Genomic DNA, 17516 nt, shown 5'->3' on the forward strand with positions numbered 1-17516 from the left:
CTAACTCCACACATAGCAGCCTTGCCTTCCTGCACCAGAGCTGCCTGCGTTTATGAGCTAAGCTCTGCACCAGGATGACTGGGAAGAGTCTGATGGGGGTACAGACGATTTAGAGTAACTACTGTGTACGTTTAGACAGGTAGCATGCCAAAGGAGACACATTCCCAGCAGGTGTGGAGGGCTAGAGTCACAAAGAAACAACATCAGGAAAGACAAGGAATGAGGAAAGCATAATATTGCCAGCTGACCCTCCTAGATCCTCAGTAACATTAATAAATAAATGAATGACTTGGAAATTATCCTCTGGGCTGGCAGAACCACATCCTCTATATCACTTTTACTAACATTAAAACAGCCCCGTAAATGAAGCGGCAGCATTTCCAGTCTGCAAAATGAAAATGCTTTTGCCAGCACACCTTTCACCTGGAAAGCGCTCCAAGTAGCATGTATTTCTGTTATCCAGGAGAAATGATCACCTGTCCTTGGTGCTTATTGCCAAAGCCTCCGAAGAAGAAATGAGTGTCTGAGAGACCCAGAGACTGTGGAGACCAGCTGGCAACCTCCCCTGAGGCTGTTTCAGAAGAGTAAGTCCGAAGGCTCAAGCTTGTCCTACAGCCCCCAACCCCCAGAGCCCAGCTGTGCCCACCAAGCCCTGCCTGGCCTGACCCCAGCCTCACAACCAGATAGCAACCCTTAATCCCAACCAGCCAGGTTTGGCATCCCCACCCCTGAAACCAACTCCCTTTCCAGGGAGCCAAAAAAATCCCAGCACAGAACCAACTGGTTTCCAACCTCCAGATGAGAGAATTCCAGCGCAAAAAAACCACCTCCCCAACACAGCAGCTTCTGGAGCACACAGACAACATTCAACAAAGCCTCTTCAGCAGCCATATAAACCAGATTCATCCAAAGTCAGAACTCAAGTGGCCACCCCAGAGTGCCCCGTGCCACTCATCTACATTGGAAGGCCATGGGGACCAGGGCTCCGGCTTGACCACCTAGAAGCCCCCACCCTCCCTCCCACTCCTGTCCCCACCCATTCACTGAGGCTAGCGTCTTGGCACTTACCCTCTCCCCAGCCAGAGGCATGGCAGCCAGTGGGGGTCCCATGGAGCCAGGACACAACTCTTCCTCGCTGCTAAGCCAAGCCAGAGGCAGCCCGTCCTGCCCTCCCAGCCTTCAACAGCACAACCACACCACATCAGAGCAGGGAGAGGTACCGCTCCACTCATCCAGGTTTGGCCATGAGCTGGAGGGGCGGGTGGGGTCACCATAGCTGTTTTTACTCACTGAACTCCAAATAGGATGACTCCAGGGACAGCCCCAGAGAAATTTCTGCCCATCCATCCCAGCAGCAGCCGACGAATCTATTCCTAAGCAAAGCAGCAAATCAGGAGACCCCAGTCCTGGGAAAGCCTATTTCAGCTCCAAGGCTGGGTAGAGGGATTTCAAACCCAGTCTTTCTGCCTGTCCATGGGAAATCTAGGCTCCCTTCCTGTGCCAGAGAAGCCACCAAGCCAGATTTTGTTTATAGAAAATTAAAAAGACAATTCCACACCGCTGCCAGTGACATTCTGCTCCAACCGCTACTGTTTCCTACCGTTTCCAGAAACAGGCTTGTAGTTTCACTCCCAACCCCCACTCTGTGCCCCTTCAGCATGTGGCAAGGCTGACCTGAGGCCAAGCAGGACAAGACCCACAGGAGGTCGTCTCGACCATGCCCTGACCTCTGGCTAGGGTGGCCAGCCAGCACTTGGCAGGGTACAGGCTTCCCGCTGTAAGGAGGTAAACATGACATGCATGCCGCCTGCTCCCGGGAGAGCAGACACTCTGAGGCCGGACTGCCTGCTCTCTCTCCTGTTCCCCGGACAACCACCACATGCACACAAAAGGGGGTACGTACACAAGCCCCCGCATGCGGGTGCAGAGAGTCCTGACCCCCGCCAAGGAAAGCGCAGAGAAGGGCATGTTCCTGGGGAAGAGAGCCGAAGGCAGGGGCCCGGCGGAGGGAGGAAGGCAGCAAACCGGGTGGCCTTCCGCCCAGACAATAACAAAGATGGGAAGCGAGATTTTCAAAAACGCAGTGACTGCACCCAGCGCTGAGCTCTGGCCTGGCTGCATCTTCCTGCCAGGGCACGCCTGGTCCCCTGGGGCACCAGAGCCATCAGAGAAAGGCTGAGGGTCCCGCCTCAGGCTGGGCTTGGCAGCTGGGGTAGGAAACCAGCTGCAGGCAGTGGTGAGGATGTACTGGAGAGCGCAGCTCTGGGCCAATGGAAATTAAAGGTCTAGCCATTCTACTGGGAGGTAGGAGTGCTACTCTCCAGGAAGATGCTAGGGGTCAAACAGTCTCTCAACCTTGGGCAGGAGTTGGTCTATAACTTGTACTCCTCTGCCTGCTAGAACCAAGGCGGGGGGGGGGGGGGGGGGGGGGGATATTTTCATGCTACCTATGCCTCCCCTACAGGGAGTGCCAACACGGACACAGCCCTACGAAGGCAGATGCCAATGGTCTGAGATGTTCGGGCTAAATGCTGAAAAGACTCCTCGGTGCCTGCCCGTACTTTCACCTCCACAGGCTGGGCAGGGACACGTTCTAACTGGCACCGGAATCCATCACCATGTCTGTGCCTAAGTGGAAAGGTGCCTGTGGCTGGCACCGCTCGAGGAGGACCTGGGCCCTGAGAGGCTGTGTCCGCCCAGTGCCCCCTGGAGGACAGGATGGCTTGCCCTTGCGAGCTAAAGCCCGCTCCCTTGCCAGCGTCTCCCCGGCAGGTTGAACCATCTCCTCCTCCTCCCTCTCCCCTTCTGCCCCACCAGCCACCTCCCCGCGGAATTTCCACACCTGCTCCCGGCTGGCCCAGGAGAAGGAAACAGAAAGCAGGAGACACCCCTGAGAGTGGAGAGGTGAGGGAGGGAGGGAAGCAGCTGCCTAGGCTGGAGAGGAGGCGGCCCTGGCTCCCCAGCCTCAGGCTGTGACCCCAGCTCAGGGCCTGGGCACTGCCCGCTCTGCTAGCCCCGGCCCCCAGCGGAGCACGCGCCCTACTTAGAGCAGATGTGCCCCCTAAGTGGCCCAGCCCCCTGCTCCTCCCCTCCAGATGTTCACCCTTCCCCTCACCACCAGCAGTGCCCGGTCTCGGCCAAACCTGGCCGAAAATGCCTTTTGTATCTGATACCCAGGGGCTCCTGAGGCAGGGGGATGGGTCCTGGGGGCGGAGGCGCCACTTCCGTCCCCGGTTCGGGCACCGCACGGCCCGGGAAACAATGCCCACCTCGGACAGGCGAGGCAGGACTTCCCCGCGAGGGCACTTCGCGCCTGGCCTCGCCCGGGGCTGCCGCAGGCACCCTCTGGTCTCCTCTCCTCACCCCGGAGGGAGGCGCAGGGTCCTCCCCTCGGGCCCCCCCAGTCCCGCCGAGGTGGCCCCACAAGTTCCCGGCAGGCGGCGTGGGGTCCCCTCCCCCATGTGGCTCGTCCCGGGCCGGGCTCCCGCTTTGTCCCCGCGCCCTCAGGGGCGCAGCGCGGGGCGGCGGCGCGGGGGGACCGGGCGGCGGCGGCAGGCTCACCTCTCATTGTCCGCTGCGGCGGCGGCGGCGCTCCGGAACCCCGGCAGGATGTGGCGGAAGCTGTGGTTGCGGTCCAGCTTGGGCTGGCTCTTGGTGCGCTTGATGGAGCCCTTGAGGCGGCGGCTGAGGAAGCCCTGCGCACGGGGCGACAAGAAGGGGAAGGGGAGGCGGGGTTAGCGCGGCGGCGGCGGGCCGGGACCCGCGCGGGACCCGCACCCTTGCTGGGCGGCGCCGCGCGGCCGTGGCGGGCCGGGCTCGGGCTCGGCCCCAGCAGCTCGCGGCCCGCGCCGCCCGCCCGCCGACCGAGCGCCGACGGCCCGGCCCGCGCAGCGCGGCCCAGCCCACCCCGCCCGCCACGTCGCCCCCGCCCCCTAAGCCGCTGTTGCCATGGCGACGTCGAGCCGAGCCGCGCCGACCGCGGCCGAGGCTGCCCGAGCCCCCCGGGCGTCGAGGCGAGGGGGAGTACCGGGACGAGGGGGCGGGGCTGCGGAGGGGCGGAGACCCTGGGGAACGCCAGGGCCGGCCGCCCCACTCACTTCCCCGCCGCCTCCAAGCTTGTCCTCCCTGAGCGAGGTCACACCCCCACCACCCACCAGGAGGAATCCACGCCCCCTACCCCGTCGGGGATTGACAAAGCACCTTCCTCCGCTGCGAGGTCGCTGCTCTCAGCCCCCGGTGGTACCCATGAGATCGGGCGCGTGGTCGGCTGAGGCGCCGGCTGGCCTGCGCCTGGCAGTGCCCTGGCCACCTAGACCCGGATCCCAGGCGACTTTCCCTCCCACAGCGGCAGTCGCTTGATGTCAGGGTGGGGCCCCTGCCTGGAACGGTTGTAGGTACCCCAGCAAGGACAACCATCTTGGGGAAGGGATCCTTAGCGCCCAGCTCAGGGAGGGGCCCGATGAGCTGAAGGGTTTGCTGAGTATCCCCATTAAAAGCTTCAAGATTTGGGGAACCTTATTCAGGCCATTTATCCACCTACCAGGTTGCACTGACTGAGAATAGAGCTTAATCCCCCACCTCCCCCATCCCAAGAGCTCCTGGTCTGATGGAAGAGACAGAGGAGACAGGCGTTCAATACACACAGGTCGAACCAATCTTCCCTTTACAGGTGACGGGATAGATGTGGGGGCCCCAGGGGACACAGCCTGGGTCCTGCCAGGCTTGGAACCTACAGGAAGCTTGAGGGAGAGGAAAACTGGAGGAGGTGGAGCCCTCTAAGGAGGGGGGGTTCTGGGGGCTCACCCACCTCAGTCTCAACTCCAGGTGGCAAGTGGGATATTAATTTAATTTGAGGTTAATGTACATAATCCAAATACCACATTCCATCCATCCCAAAATAAAGTGTCAGTTTGGCAGCCCTCTCTGTGTCCAAGAGGAGCAGTGGACGTTTGCCACAGGCCCTGGGCTGCATCTGTCCATCTTCAACATGAGAAGGTCAAACATGTGCTGTACAAGTCATCTCACATCACCCGCACGGACAGAAAATGACAGAAAAACATTCTCTGCAAATGAAGAGGCTTACTCAGACAGGTAAAATGACTCACCCAAGGACACCCGGCTTCTGGGCCTGGCTAATTCGAGAGCTTTCAAGCTTTCCCTTTTCCTATCTTTCTCCCTCTGCCTTTTCCTTCTTCCTCAGCCTTTCATATCCACAGGAGAACTACCCCTGTGGCCACCTGTTGGGATTCTGCACGTCCTTAGAGGCCCAGCTGAAATACTACCTCACCAGAAGGCCATCCCAGGCAATGGAGTCCAAATGCCCCTCACCTCTGAAGCCTGGAATTATCCATCAGGATATTCTAATCAGCTGCCACAAATATCTCTTAGGTATTAGGGGCTGCAGGAGGGATTCTTCCCCAGAGGCGTGACCCATAGACAAGGCAAGGCTTAATGCAGAGGGACCGCAAATGGTGGCAGGTCAGGGGAGCACTAGGCTCTCTGGGACACACGGCATGGAGGCAGAGGCCTGCACCTCTGCGTGAGCTCTGAGCTCTCCCAACCTCCACCTCTTGCCAGGTATAGGGGAGGGGGCTGCACCTGGCTAATTCGGATGGGTTCTCTTCTCCCAGGGGTTGTGGTCAAGCAAGTTATACCAATGGGCTTGTACTTTTTCTTGGTTTTTATTTTCTACACTGATGAAAATTTCACAGTTTTTGCAATCTTGAGGTACGAAGAACAAAGAAGCATGTTTCACAATTTATGTAGCTCATTCTGGAGCAATATTGATGGCTTTATCCTATTTCTGAGTTAAAAAAAAAAGTTTTCTCCCCTCTAGGAGGTTTGATGCACATGTGCTACTTCCTCTTCCCCACTCCACCCCCTGTGACTCTACTTAATGTTCCTCTGACAAGCAGCCTCCTCCTTAAAGCCTACTCAGAATGGTACCTCCCCCACCCAAACTGACAATGACCTTGGGGACTCCTAATACCCTGTCATATTCACTCTTTCACCTTAATGAGAGCCGTTCTGTGCTAGACACAGTAGCAAAGATAGCCATGAACATTATGGAGTGAGCAGTGTATGGATATTCAAGAGGTCAGGGAGCTCAGATCATGAGAAAAGAGATTCTTCCAGGGAACAGAGTGTTCCCACTGACCCACCCACACATCATATCACACATCCACCTAGAGACCTGTGTCCCCCAGATAACTCAGTTCAGGACCCTGCATATGACAGGCTTAACAAATACTCATCATCTTGGAAAGCCACTACCAAAAGGGGACTCAGATGCAAAGGCTGCATTACAGGGTGACTGGGGACCAGAGTAGGGAAGGGACTTCCCCAAGGTCACAAAGCAAGGTTAATCAAGGACCACGGACTCCAGTCCTCTGCTCTGCCCAGCCAGACAGCTTGTTGCTCTCCTTCATGGGGGTGGAGGGCCAAGGGCGTCCTCTCCCTCATCGCCAGATGAAGGGAGGCAAACCTTTTCTGCTGTCCCTTCAGAGGCAGCTCCTGGGACTTGATTTCTGGAGGCAGCTACAGCGTCAAACTTGGAAAGAGGGGCTGACTGGTCTTCAGATCAGAAACTCTTATTCTAGACCCAAGACAACCTTTAATTGAGGGGCAGTTGGCAAATCATTCAGTCAAACAGGGTTCTTGATACCCACTTTCCGGGACCGCAGTGGAGCCCGCTGACAGCCCAGTGGCTAAGAACCAAGTCAAACCCAGCTCCACACACCCCTCACTGCAAAAGAAGACAGTTAAGGCCCCTTGCCTCTCTGTGAAATGGATGCGGGGGCTGCAGTGAGGATTAAACTGGCAGATGAAAGCTGATAAAGCTGCCAGGCACGGTGGCTCACGCCTGTAATCCTAGCACTTTGGGAGGCAGAGGCAGGTGGATCACCTGAGGTCAGGAGTTCAAGACCAGCCTGGCCAAAATGGCAAAACCCCGTCTCTACTAAAAATACAAAAATTTGCCAGGTGTGGTGGCACGAGCGTGTAATCCCAGCTACTCGGGAGGCTGAGGCAGGAGAATCACGTGAACCCAGGAGGTGGAGGTTGCAGTGAGCCAAGATTGCATCACTGCACTTCAGTCTGGGTGACAAAACAAGATTCCATCTCGGGAAAAAAAAAAAAAGCTGATAAAGCTGTAGGCTCAGAGTGTAGCAGACAGTAAGTGCTCAACAAAAGCTACGTGGAATTCCCATATACATGTACAAGACTGTTAAAACACTCTGTTTGTAGTGACATGTATTGGGCCTAGTTCATCTGCAAGGATTACAGGTGGTCCCCATGATCACTCCCTTGCCCACTGACAGACTCTGACCCCCTAGCCACACCCCCTAAGGCCTGGCTGTATCCCACTTCTGCAGATGGCCCTGGACCACAGGAGCCCACCCTTGCTGACCATTCTCACTGGACAGCTCTAGCCTTCTCACATCGCTTGGCCTCAAATCTTCATTCAGACAAGCTGTGGGCCGATTACTGGCCCTCTCTGAGCCTCAGTGTCCCTATGTGTAAAATAAACTGATGATGATACCTACTTTATGGGACCCTGGGAAGGATGAAATGAAGTACGATGTTGCCAGAAAGGCAGTAACTATTAAGCAACTACACACAGTAGTAGGTTTATTGCAACCAATACTGATGTTGGCTGAGTACCACCACCTCTTTTTGCCCCAGTGGGTAAATGACCACCAAGGGTGGGAGACTGTCTGGGCTTTCCAGACAGGAGCCTGCGGGCTGTCCGGCAGGGGGGATGGAGACATGAATGAACATGCTTGCAAAATGATTCTGGAGCTACAGAATGTCATCCAAGTTTGGTAGTTTTGAACTCTTTTAAACAAGAACTTTTTTTTTTCCCTAAAGCAACCTCACAGAGACTCCCGACATCCAAAGTGCACGGGGCGGGCAGGGCTGCTCAGGTGGAGGCCTCAGCTTTCATTCACTGGAGCAAGGACTGATGTCTAAAGCTCAGCAAGCAGCTTACACAGTCCACGGGGACCCGAGGCTCCCTCCCCAGATGGGGCACTCTGCCTCTATTAAGGCAGCCCATGTCCCCGTCTACTTGTCAGGCAGCTGTGCTCAACGGCGCTGAGGTCAACTAAGGCCCCAGGGCTTTTGCACAAGGCTGCTGCCTGGTGCCACCTCCCCAGCTCATTCCCTGATGACTGGGCATGGATAGCTATGTAGCCCTCACCCCTCTCTGTGGATGGCCCACTGCCCATCTGGACATCCTTCCTATGCCAGCTGATCCTTTAGGCCCTAGGCTTCCATCATATCACTGACCAAAGCACAGGGCAGTTTGAGTGGGGGTCAGAGGCCTGGGGGTCTCTGGCTGGAAGGACCCAAGTTCTTAAGACGCTCTCCCACCCCAGTTCCTGCCACTTCACCACCATCCTGACATCTGGCCCACAACCCTGTTCCTTCTCCAGAAGGTCCTGAACGACTTTTTCAAAGGCCTTTCAGAATTCAAGATACGTGATTTCTTCATTTACTCATTTCAATGAATTCCACGTGATGATGATGATATATTACCAGCAATCAAGCTTCTGTTCTGACGAGTCACCCCCACCATAGGAGAGAACACCTAGGAGCGCCCAATGCCTCTTATCAGGAATCCCTGGGAGGATAAGGGCTTCAGAATTCAGGATGTTTTGGATTTCCGGGTGGGGAAATGGAAGCTCAGAGAAGTTAAGTCACCTGCTGAAAGTGACAGAGCTGGGACTATAACCAAGAGAGTTCTGGCCCCTGGGATGGGCAGCGTGGGGACTCCTCCATATAGGGAAACAGAATGGACAGCTCTGATCATCCTCCCCACGCTCAGCCCCAGGCACTGTACTAGGCCTCAGGGACCAAAGCCAAGGTGGGAGGGAAGAAAGGGAGACCCGCTCACACCCTAAGTGCAGAGCTGTCACACAGGGGCTCCCAGTGAATACCTGGAGGTTCCCCACACCCAGGAAGGAGAACCTTGCCCAGTGCTGTCCTTGTCTGTGCCTCACTCCCAGCCGAGGAGGCGGTCCCTAGGGAACCAGGGATCTGCATTTCAGTGCCGTCACCTAGACACCCGGGAGCCCCTTGTCACCAATGGTATCAAAGAAACTGCTTCTCACCTGAATACCAAGCACTAACTGAGCAACATGCCTAGCACAAAGTAGGTGCTCAATCAAGGGCAGGTTCCTTCCCCCAAGCCCAACATCTATTTGTCCTTGCATTCTTCCTCCAGGCCTGTCTTCATCACTCTCTCCCCTTTCAACAGATAGACCTGGGCTGCTGCAGATGGGCAGGCGGGCCTGGCAGAACTTTGTCACCCGTTGAGCCCTCAGCTGCCCACTGGGGAACCCCAAGACAGTACTCAGGATGGAGGCAGAACCCTGTGGGCCCTCCTCCGCCCAGGCCCAGCTCCTCCCATGGCTGTTTCTAAGGCCCATCCCCAAAGAGAGAGCCTTGGAGAAGGGAGACTATTTTTTTTTTTTTTTTTTTTTTTTTTTTTTTTTTGAGGCGGAGTCTCGCTCTGTCGCCCGGACTGGAGTGCAGTGGCGGATCTCAGCTCACTGCAAGCTCCGCCTCCCGGGTTTACGCCATTCAGGGAGACTATTTTGACAGGCATGTCTCTCAGTATCTTTCTGGGGCTTTGCCCGAATGCCAAAAGCACATCTAAATAAACCGGAAGGGGAGAAGATCCCATCCAGATTCTGCCACCTCTCTCAGCTCCAGGAGGGGAGAAACGCTGAGCGCACGGGCTGGCGGGCTGACCTGACACTGCAGCAGGCTGGTGGGGGCACTAGAAAAGGGCTGGGGGTAGTGGGAGTCCTGCTTCCAGAGTCACAGGGTGAGAGCCAGGAGGGCCCACAGAGGGCAGCCAGACTGGTGATACAGAGGAGAAATCTGAGGCCCGGATGGCAGTGGGACCTGCCCAGCATCACCAGTCGGGGCCATTAGAACCTGGGTCCCCTGCTCCTTGTTCAGTGCTCTTTGCATCTTCAGCATCCATGCTTCAAGAACCTCACAGGCTGCCCTCACTTCCTCTTTCTGGACCACAGTCTTCCCATCTGCAATACGAGGGGCTGGACTGGGTGATCACCAAGCTCCTTTCCAGCGCTGATATTTGATGATCCTATAAAGTCAGAGCAGCTGTCTGGCCCGCCCCAGGCTTGGCACCAACAGCATCAGGGAATTCTCTGGCTTTGCCTGAATTCTTCGGATGTGCCATTCCTCCTGCCCTCCCCTTCCCTGTTCCCGGGTCTCTACCCTCAGCAGGCTGCCCAGCTTCTCTGGCCTCCTCCCCTCAAGGGTATGCACCATCAAAGAGGGTCCCAGCTGGAGAATGACTCACTAATGGTGGAATGTCAGACACTGTGACAGGCAAAAGAGGGGAGGCATTGTAAACTGGGATTAAGTTAGCGCCTTCCTGGTGGCCACCTACTCACAGGCCACCCTATGCCCACAGAATCCTCCACGATCTCATACCAGTGAGATGGCCACATATGCCGCCTGGCGAAGGTAGCCAGACTACTTAAGTCATACAAAGAAAACCAATTCATAGGCCCTGAGAGCCTTCGGGGAAGCCCCAGGAAGGGGCTGGACCCTGACACTCCAAGGTCACTGTTATGTTAAAATATTGCCTGGAAAAACACACTTAAACATGTTCACTTAGAGAAATATACAGGGCCAGAAACATACACAAGTGCTAGGACAGGCATGCATACAAATACACACAGGAAAGGCATCCCCCAAAGAAATGCATGTGTAAGCATACAAGTACCCCGGTACCACCACACATACAGACACACACAAACACATACACATTGATCAGCACACACACAAATACACACATACACAGCCATGAAACGTACAAGCCAAAATACAAATACACTGAAACAAGCCCATAAATATACACATGTACTCAGCTATTATCAGGCACCCACAGAATTGTGCAGACACACAAACTAAACACACTGGCCCACATGTGCTCAAATTCACAACCAGGAAAGGAAGGGCAAGTGGCCCAGGAAGCTCCAGAGTTGGGAGCCCAGATCTCAGGACCAAGGCAAGAAAACAGCTCTTAACAGCTTCCAAGATAACCCCCTCTGCTTTTCTCGCAGGGCTTCACTTTCTGGCAGTCTTTGAGGACAACAACTTGTTTGCTCCTCTCACACTCAGAAAGCTTGTCTTTACAGCTCCCTGAACACGTGGCTTTTAGAGTTCTGTTCCCTGGCAAGAGCTGAAGGTCCCTGCCCTAAACATTTCTCCTTCTGCCCATTAGCACAGCTAAAATTCCACCGTTTGACACACCTCTTTAGGTCCTAAGGGTAATTCAATCTCTAAGAATCCCCAGGTAAAATGCAAATAATTTTCATACTTCCCCTGGAAGAGGGTGAGAGCAGGGGATTCCACCACTTAATGGCTATGGGGCCTTGGGCTCATGACTTAACCTTCTATGCCTGTGTCCTCTTCTGTAAAATGAGGACAAAGTGGTTGTGGAGATGCAATGAGATCATGCATGGAAGAAACTTAGCCCATTTCCCTGTATACAGTAAATACGAACTGCTGGCATTGCTGTCATGATCACTTTCATTTATCACTTCCTTTGACCACCAGAGACCAGCCCAGCCATTAGCCAGAAGGGCCTCGGCTGTTCCTCTTGCCTGGGAAGGAAGACCTTCCACACCATTAAGGTACCTCCTCAGTCTTTCCCTTAGAGGCGTCCCCCGATGTCCCCACCCTAGGCCAGGTCTCCCTGTAGACTTACCACAGTTGTAATTATGAGTGTGTTTGTTTAGTGCATCCCCACCCATACTGGACTGTAAAGCCTCCAGAGCAGGGGCCATGGCAACCTGGGTCTCCAGTGATGGATACCTGGCAGCTATCCTCTCAATATTTCCTGAATGAATCCACAAATATTTAATGATATAAAAGGAAACAGAGAAAGTGTTCTGCGGGGCTTTTTGAAAGGATTTCACGTGGAAGCAATCTGGGCAGACTTGCTAGAGGAGGCAGCTTTTGACAGCATTTTAGAAACACTGAAGGTGGGACAGCAGGTGGGACAGCAGGTGGGCTTGCGGAGATTAGCTGGGACAGGATAGCCACATACAGGCATTCCAGGCAGACTCACAGCATAAGCAGAGGTGTAGAGGTAGGACAGTGGGGAGTCTGGCTGCCCAGGGAGGCCCCTAGAGTTATCACAGGTCCCTCTAGCCTCCCAGTTACACACCACCACCTGAGCCTGGGCTTATAATCCCCTCCCCAGTGCAGAGGACACCCAAGTAAAGGGGAACCCTAAGGAACACTGAGAGTCTAACGGAGGAAAAAGAGGAGAGCCCAGATTTGAAGAGGGTGAAGGTGAAGTTGGGAGGGGAGCTGAGGATGTCAGCAGGGCCCTCCTGGTATCTGCCAGTGCCCAGCATTGGGCAGGCATCAGCGAACTGAAACCAGTTACGCATTCCCAAGATCTCAGCTTGGGATGTGACAACCCAGAGCGGCCAGGGAGTGACTCATTGTCCCATAAATCCTCCAGCTGGCACTTGCCTTAGCATAATAAGCCTGTCCCAGAGGTCTGGATGGCTACAAACACCTCATCACCTCTTTAAGCTCTCAGTCAGCCCTGGCCGTGGGATGGGGTGGGGAGTTGGACACCCAGGGCCACGTGGCTGCAAGGAAGCCGATTCCACCAGGCGGTTACACCCCTGCAGCAGGGTCTATACTTTCTCCGCCTGCCCCCATGCCCTATCATTGAGGTCCCAGCCAGTCCTCCCGGGGCCACTTGCTGACTTTAGTGCTCATTCCCCAGCAAAACTCCCCTATCCTGTGCTCTGTGCACTGCATGAATGGCAAGAAAACCACGTTTGGAGTCTACAACTCTGGGGTCAAAACCCAGCTCTGCTATTAATACTAATGAAGGCTCTTCCAACATGCTGCTGAGAATTAGTCAGATGTATTAGTAAGCCCTGACTAAGCTTCAGGCACTGTATTAGAGCTTCCCATGACTTCTCTTGTTTAATTCTCACAACCCAGTGTGCAGATGGGAGAACAGAAGTTCAGAAAGGGCAACTAATTTGCACAGCACCGCACAGCCAGGAAGCGGCAGAGCTGGGTTCAACACAGACAGGCTGCTCCAGAGCTAAAGCTCTCATGTAATCCCATTTTCGGACTGAGGCGCTGAGCCAGCACCTAAGCCGCTCTGTGACTCAGTTTCCCTGCTGTACAATGCAGGGATTAGTCTAGCTGATCTCTAAATTCTTTCCAGTTTGGGTGTGCCTCCCTGGTGACCCATTTGCAGGTGACAACACATGGGGGGAATCTTCTGGGGACAAAGGGGCACTAATTGTGGGACTTACAGACTTGCGCTGGGCCACAGGGAGCTTCAGTTGGGTAGGATCCCCCTGCACTTCCAGGCACCCAGCTGGCCCGGGTGGCCCCCAGGGCAGCAAGGCAGGAAAGAGGTGCTATCTTATTTCTCTCCCTGGACCAAGAATGGCCAAGGAAACAACAGGACCCCAGGGAGCTCCAGGCCTGAGGACCAGTAACCACTAGTGGGAGGGAGGGGCGGGGGAAACTCCATAAATCCACCCGAGTAAGCAGTGCTCTTAAAAGCCCTTTTCACTACAGAATACAAAATGCACCGTTTTGGGAGAGGATTTTATAGGCTATTTCTCCTTCTGGGTGATTTACCATCTGCGGGCCAAGGTTCACCTGGGAGTCCTGGCCTCAGAAGGCCCTTGGGTATGGGGTAGAGTATGGGGTGGAGTCAAGGTCAGTTTCTTTTTTTCTTTAAAGGTCATTTACTTTTTTTTTTTTTTTTTTTTTTAGACGGAGTTTCACTCTGCAACCCAGGCTGGAGTGCACTGATGCGATCTCGGCTCGCTGCAACCTCCAGCTTCCCGGGTTCAAGCTATTCTCCTGCCTCAGCCTCCATAGTAGCTGGGGTTACAGGCATGCGCCACCACGCCTGGCTAATTTTTTGTATTTTTAATAGAGATATGGTTTCACCATGTTGACCATGCTGGTCTAGAACTCCTGACTTCAGGTGATCCACCCGCCTCAACCTCCCAAAGTGCTGGGATTACAGGCGTGAGCCTGGCACTCTTCAAGGCAAGGGCTGGTGTCCTTGCTGGCCTCTGGTGGCCTGGGTCACTTGTCTTGACCTGTCTTCCCATGGCAGGGGGCCACTCTGACCTCAGACACACAGTGTGGGGGCTGGCAGAAGTGGAGAGATCACTGCCCACCTTCTTCCCTGCTCGCCCTGCAATTACTCCATTTAATTCGTTTACTCCCTGTCTCTCTCTGTCTCTTGCACCTTCATTCCACAAGCCCCTCATGAATCTGCCACAAGTGAGTCCTTGCTCCAGTGCTGGGAGTTCAGACAAATCAGAAACAGTCCCTGTCCTTGAGAAAGTGACCACCATCTGGTGGGAGAGACAGAAGTGATGGATCATGAAGTCACAGAGTCTGTGAGGGAGCGTGTACAGGTGGGGTGTTCTGCAGCCTGGACACAGCCCTCGATGGCGCTAGTGAGCTCTGGAGACAGAGAAATGGGGAGGAATTCTGGGTAGGAGGACCCGCCCACACAAAGGCATGGAAGCTGGGACAGCCTGGGGGACTTGAATGCCAGGCTGGGGAGCTGGATCCCCCACCCTGCTGGGAGCCATCTAAGGTGCTGGAGCAGGGGAGTAACAAGCTCAGCTCGTTTTAGACGTTCTTTAAGCAATTCCACAGGAGAAGTTACTCATCTCGATGCAGAGCCTTGTGTTGGAAACAGATGTCACTGCTGCCACCTCCACAGAGGGCCTCCTGGCTTTGGAAACAATTCCCGCCCGACAACTCAGATATAATTATGTCTGCAATCCCACCAAAATGCCACTTGATCCTTTCATTTTCGTAGCATGCGGAGGTGGGGAAATGAAGGCATCTGAGCCTCGCCCCTGACATGCAGCCCACCCCACCACCTCCCAGGAGAGGGGAGGACCTGCAGGGCCACAGAGCAGGATGGCAAGAGGAGAACAGTTCTCTCCTATCCCAGGGGTGTCTGACTCCTGGGGCCAGGCCTGCTCAAAGCAGGGGCAGGATAAGATAAGGCAGAGAGATGGGGAGGCCTGGGTCCAAATCTCAGCTCTGTCCCTGCAAGCTGTGTGGCCCAGGACAATGCACCTCCCCTCTCTGGGTTTCAACATCCTCAACTGTAAGATGGAGAGAAAAACAGCACTGGCTAGCAAAGACTGGGCTGCGTGCTGTGGGCTGGGCGCTGTGAGAACTTCAAGATCCAGGCCCGTGAGCGAAGCCATCCTAGCTAGCTCTTCACTCCCCATCTGCCTTGATTTTGTCACCTTCTGAGAGTGAGATTTGTGTTATCTGAGCCTTGGGTTGTAAGGATTAAATGAGATAATACTTAGAAAGTGCTCAGCACAGGGCCTGACCCAGAGTACTGTGCAGAACAGGATTCAAAATCCCCCATCGTAAAGATAGCAGAGGTGGTAGAGTTGGGATTCGAACCCAGGCCAGTGGGACTTGGAGTGCAAGCTCTGACCACTACCACGCCTCTCCCACAATGCCCGCCTTACCTCCTCTCAAAGCAGTGGTAGGTGGAACAGGTGCCTATAACCCATCAAAGGGTGGCAGTGACTGGTGTCTGTCGGTCCCAGCCTGGTGACCACAGTGCAGCAGCCCTGCCTGACAGATCACATACTGGTCCACCTCACCCTGTGCCCTTCCTCTTGGTGGACAGCTGTCTCGGCCCCAGACCTTGTTCCATCCAGTGTCCCTGACCAGGGTCCCCTTTCAGAACCCCTGGCTTTCTGGTCAACCCAGGCCCAGCTGGCACAGCCAGTCATGCCAGGCCCGGCCACTGACGGGTGCTCCCAGATCTAAGCTGCTCCCAGCCCCCAGCAGTGGGCTCTACAGCTTGTTTAGCACAGTGGGCTGCCTCCCTGTGGCCCCGGACACACAAACCCCTGGGAGTTCAACACTCACTGGGAGGAGCCACCCAGAAGTCCACTTGCTACCCTCTGCTGCCCCCAACTGGCGGGAAACCGCCCTGCGCAGACACCTCCATCTCCATCTGAACTCACCACCTGACAACTTGGTCTCTGGTCCCCGAGGAACCCCTCCAGCCCCTCTCCACCTTCTACTGCCAGGGCTGAGCCCTAGAAGTTCAGTCAGGGGTGATGTTGCTTTGGGGCTGTGATAGAGGGGCATGGAAGGGGGAGGGGTCTGCCCAGTTACCTGGGGCTCAGGTGGAAGTGCACCCCACACACAAGCAAGGGGAACAGGTGTGAACAATGGGGAATGTTCCCTTGTGCCAGGCACTGAGCCCTCACAGCCGCCCTGTGGGGAGGGGTTCCTGCCCGTTTTCAGACAGGGAAAGAGAGTGGGGCAACTTGCCTGAGCCATCCCATACAAGGGAGCAGTAGCCAAGATTTTAATCCCGCTCCATCCCTGGGTTTGGGGGACTATCCCTGGGAGAGGCCAGCACTGTACCCCCAGGACCCTGAGTAGGTGTGAAGAGAGGAAGAAAGGCCCCCACAGAGCATTCTACCTGCCAGTTACTGAACCTGGCAGGAATTGGTGTGGTGGCCTTTACACCTTAATGGGAACCAGTTCATCTGATTCTGTGCTGCCCAACAGGCTTAAGTGCAGGGCTGGGGAAATGAAGTTTGCAGGGATGGCCTACGGATGCATTTGGAAGACCCCAGGGCAGGAAGAGGAGGGGGTACTGAGACTGGCTTGTTCCCTTCACTTCCATCCTTCCCACTCACACTGCCCAAGCCAAGCTGGCACTTGCCAGGATAAGGCAGGAGATTCCAGGGATCCTTGAAGTGGACTCTTCCCTCTACTCCTGCACAAGGGCATTCTGAGCACAGATGTTTGGGAGTGGGAACAGGCTCCTGAGAACTTACTTAAGAAAAGCAATTTGCTTGTCCCCCCAACCCCATGCTGGATCCCCACCCAGTCTTGCTCTCTGCCCACTGAAGGAGCTCCAGACTCTCCTAGCCTGTTCAAGTATGCTGCACTCCATGTCTGCTCTGGCCTACTCTGGCCCACCTCACCTCCCTTGATGAGGACCTCATACTCCTGTTAATATGGCCTTAGATCCCATCTGCTCTGTTCACTGCCATGGATCTCTTGTCGCTTCCATTCCAGCCACTTCCTCACATTTCAGCCCTCAAACTGCTCTCATTTCCTGCTGTCATTTGCCCATGCTGTTTCCCATGTCCTGGCCTTTGCCTGGAATGTCCTTTCCCCTTCATCTGCCTGGAAATTATTTCACCAAGTCCCGGCTGACCCTTCTGTATTTCTGCAGGTAGCAACTACGTTTTCATCCTCTTTGTGTCCTCAGTGACCGGCATAGGCCCTGACACATAATTGGTAGTGATGACAAATGTATCGCAAGAAAGAATAAAGAAAGGCAAAAGGAGAGAAGAAAGTAAGTTTGTTCACACCGCAGCAAGACTCACGGACCAGAGCTAGGCTCCCACCCCTGCCACCCACCAGCTGTAGACCTGCTGGGGCCAGGCCCTTCT

General features: G+C 55.0%; 1 protein-coding gene and 1 long non-coding RNA gene across 13 annotated transcripts in view; one reads left to right on the forward strand and one right to left on the reverse strand.

Annotated features, from left to right (window-relative positions):
* The window catches only part of DAB2IP (DAB2 interacting protein), a 219482-nt gene that overhangs the window by 81651 nt on the left and 120315 nt on the right, over positions 1 to 17516 (reverse strand). For all 12 annotated transcript variants that reach the window (XM_033237578.1, XM_033237574.1, XM_033237572.1 and 9 more), the window contains exon 3: positions 3562 to 3695. In XM_033237578.1, the coding sequence (XP_033093469.1) occupies positions 3562 to 3695 (134 nt within the window). The remainder of the gene's footprint in view (positions 1 to 3561; positions 3696 to 17516) is intronic.
* Positions 2801 to 5749, forward strand: LOC117098731. Its single transcript, XR_004443564.1, has 4 exons — positions 2801 to 2904; positions 4544 to 4645; positions 4904 to 5091; positions 5201 to 5749. It is a non-coding gene; the product is annotated as an uncharacterized LOC117098731 (long non-coding RNA).

The sequence above is a fragment of the Trachypithecus francoisi genome, unplaced genomic scaffold, assembly GCF_009764315.1.
Source record: "Trachypithecus francoisi isolate TF-2019V2 unplaced genomic scaffold, Tfra_2.0 Lachesis_group16, whole genome shotgun sequence".
In the NCBI taxonomy this organism is placed as follows: Eukaryota; Metazoa; Chordata; class Mammalia; order Primates; family Cercopithecidae; genus Trachypithecus; species Trachypithecus francoisi.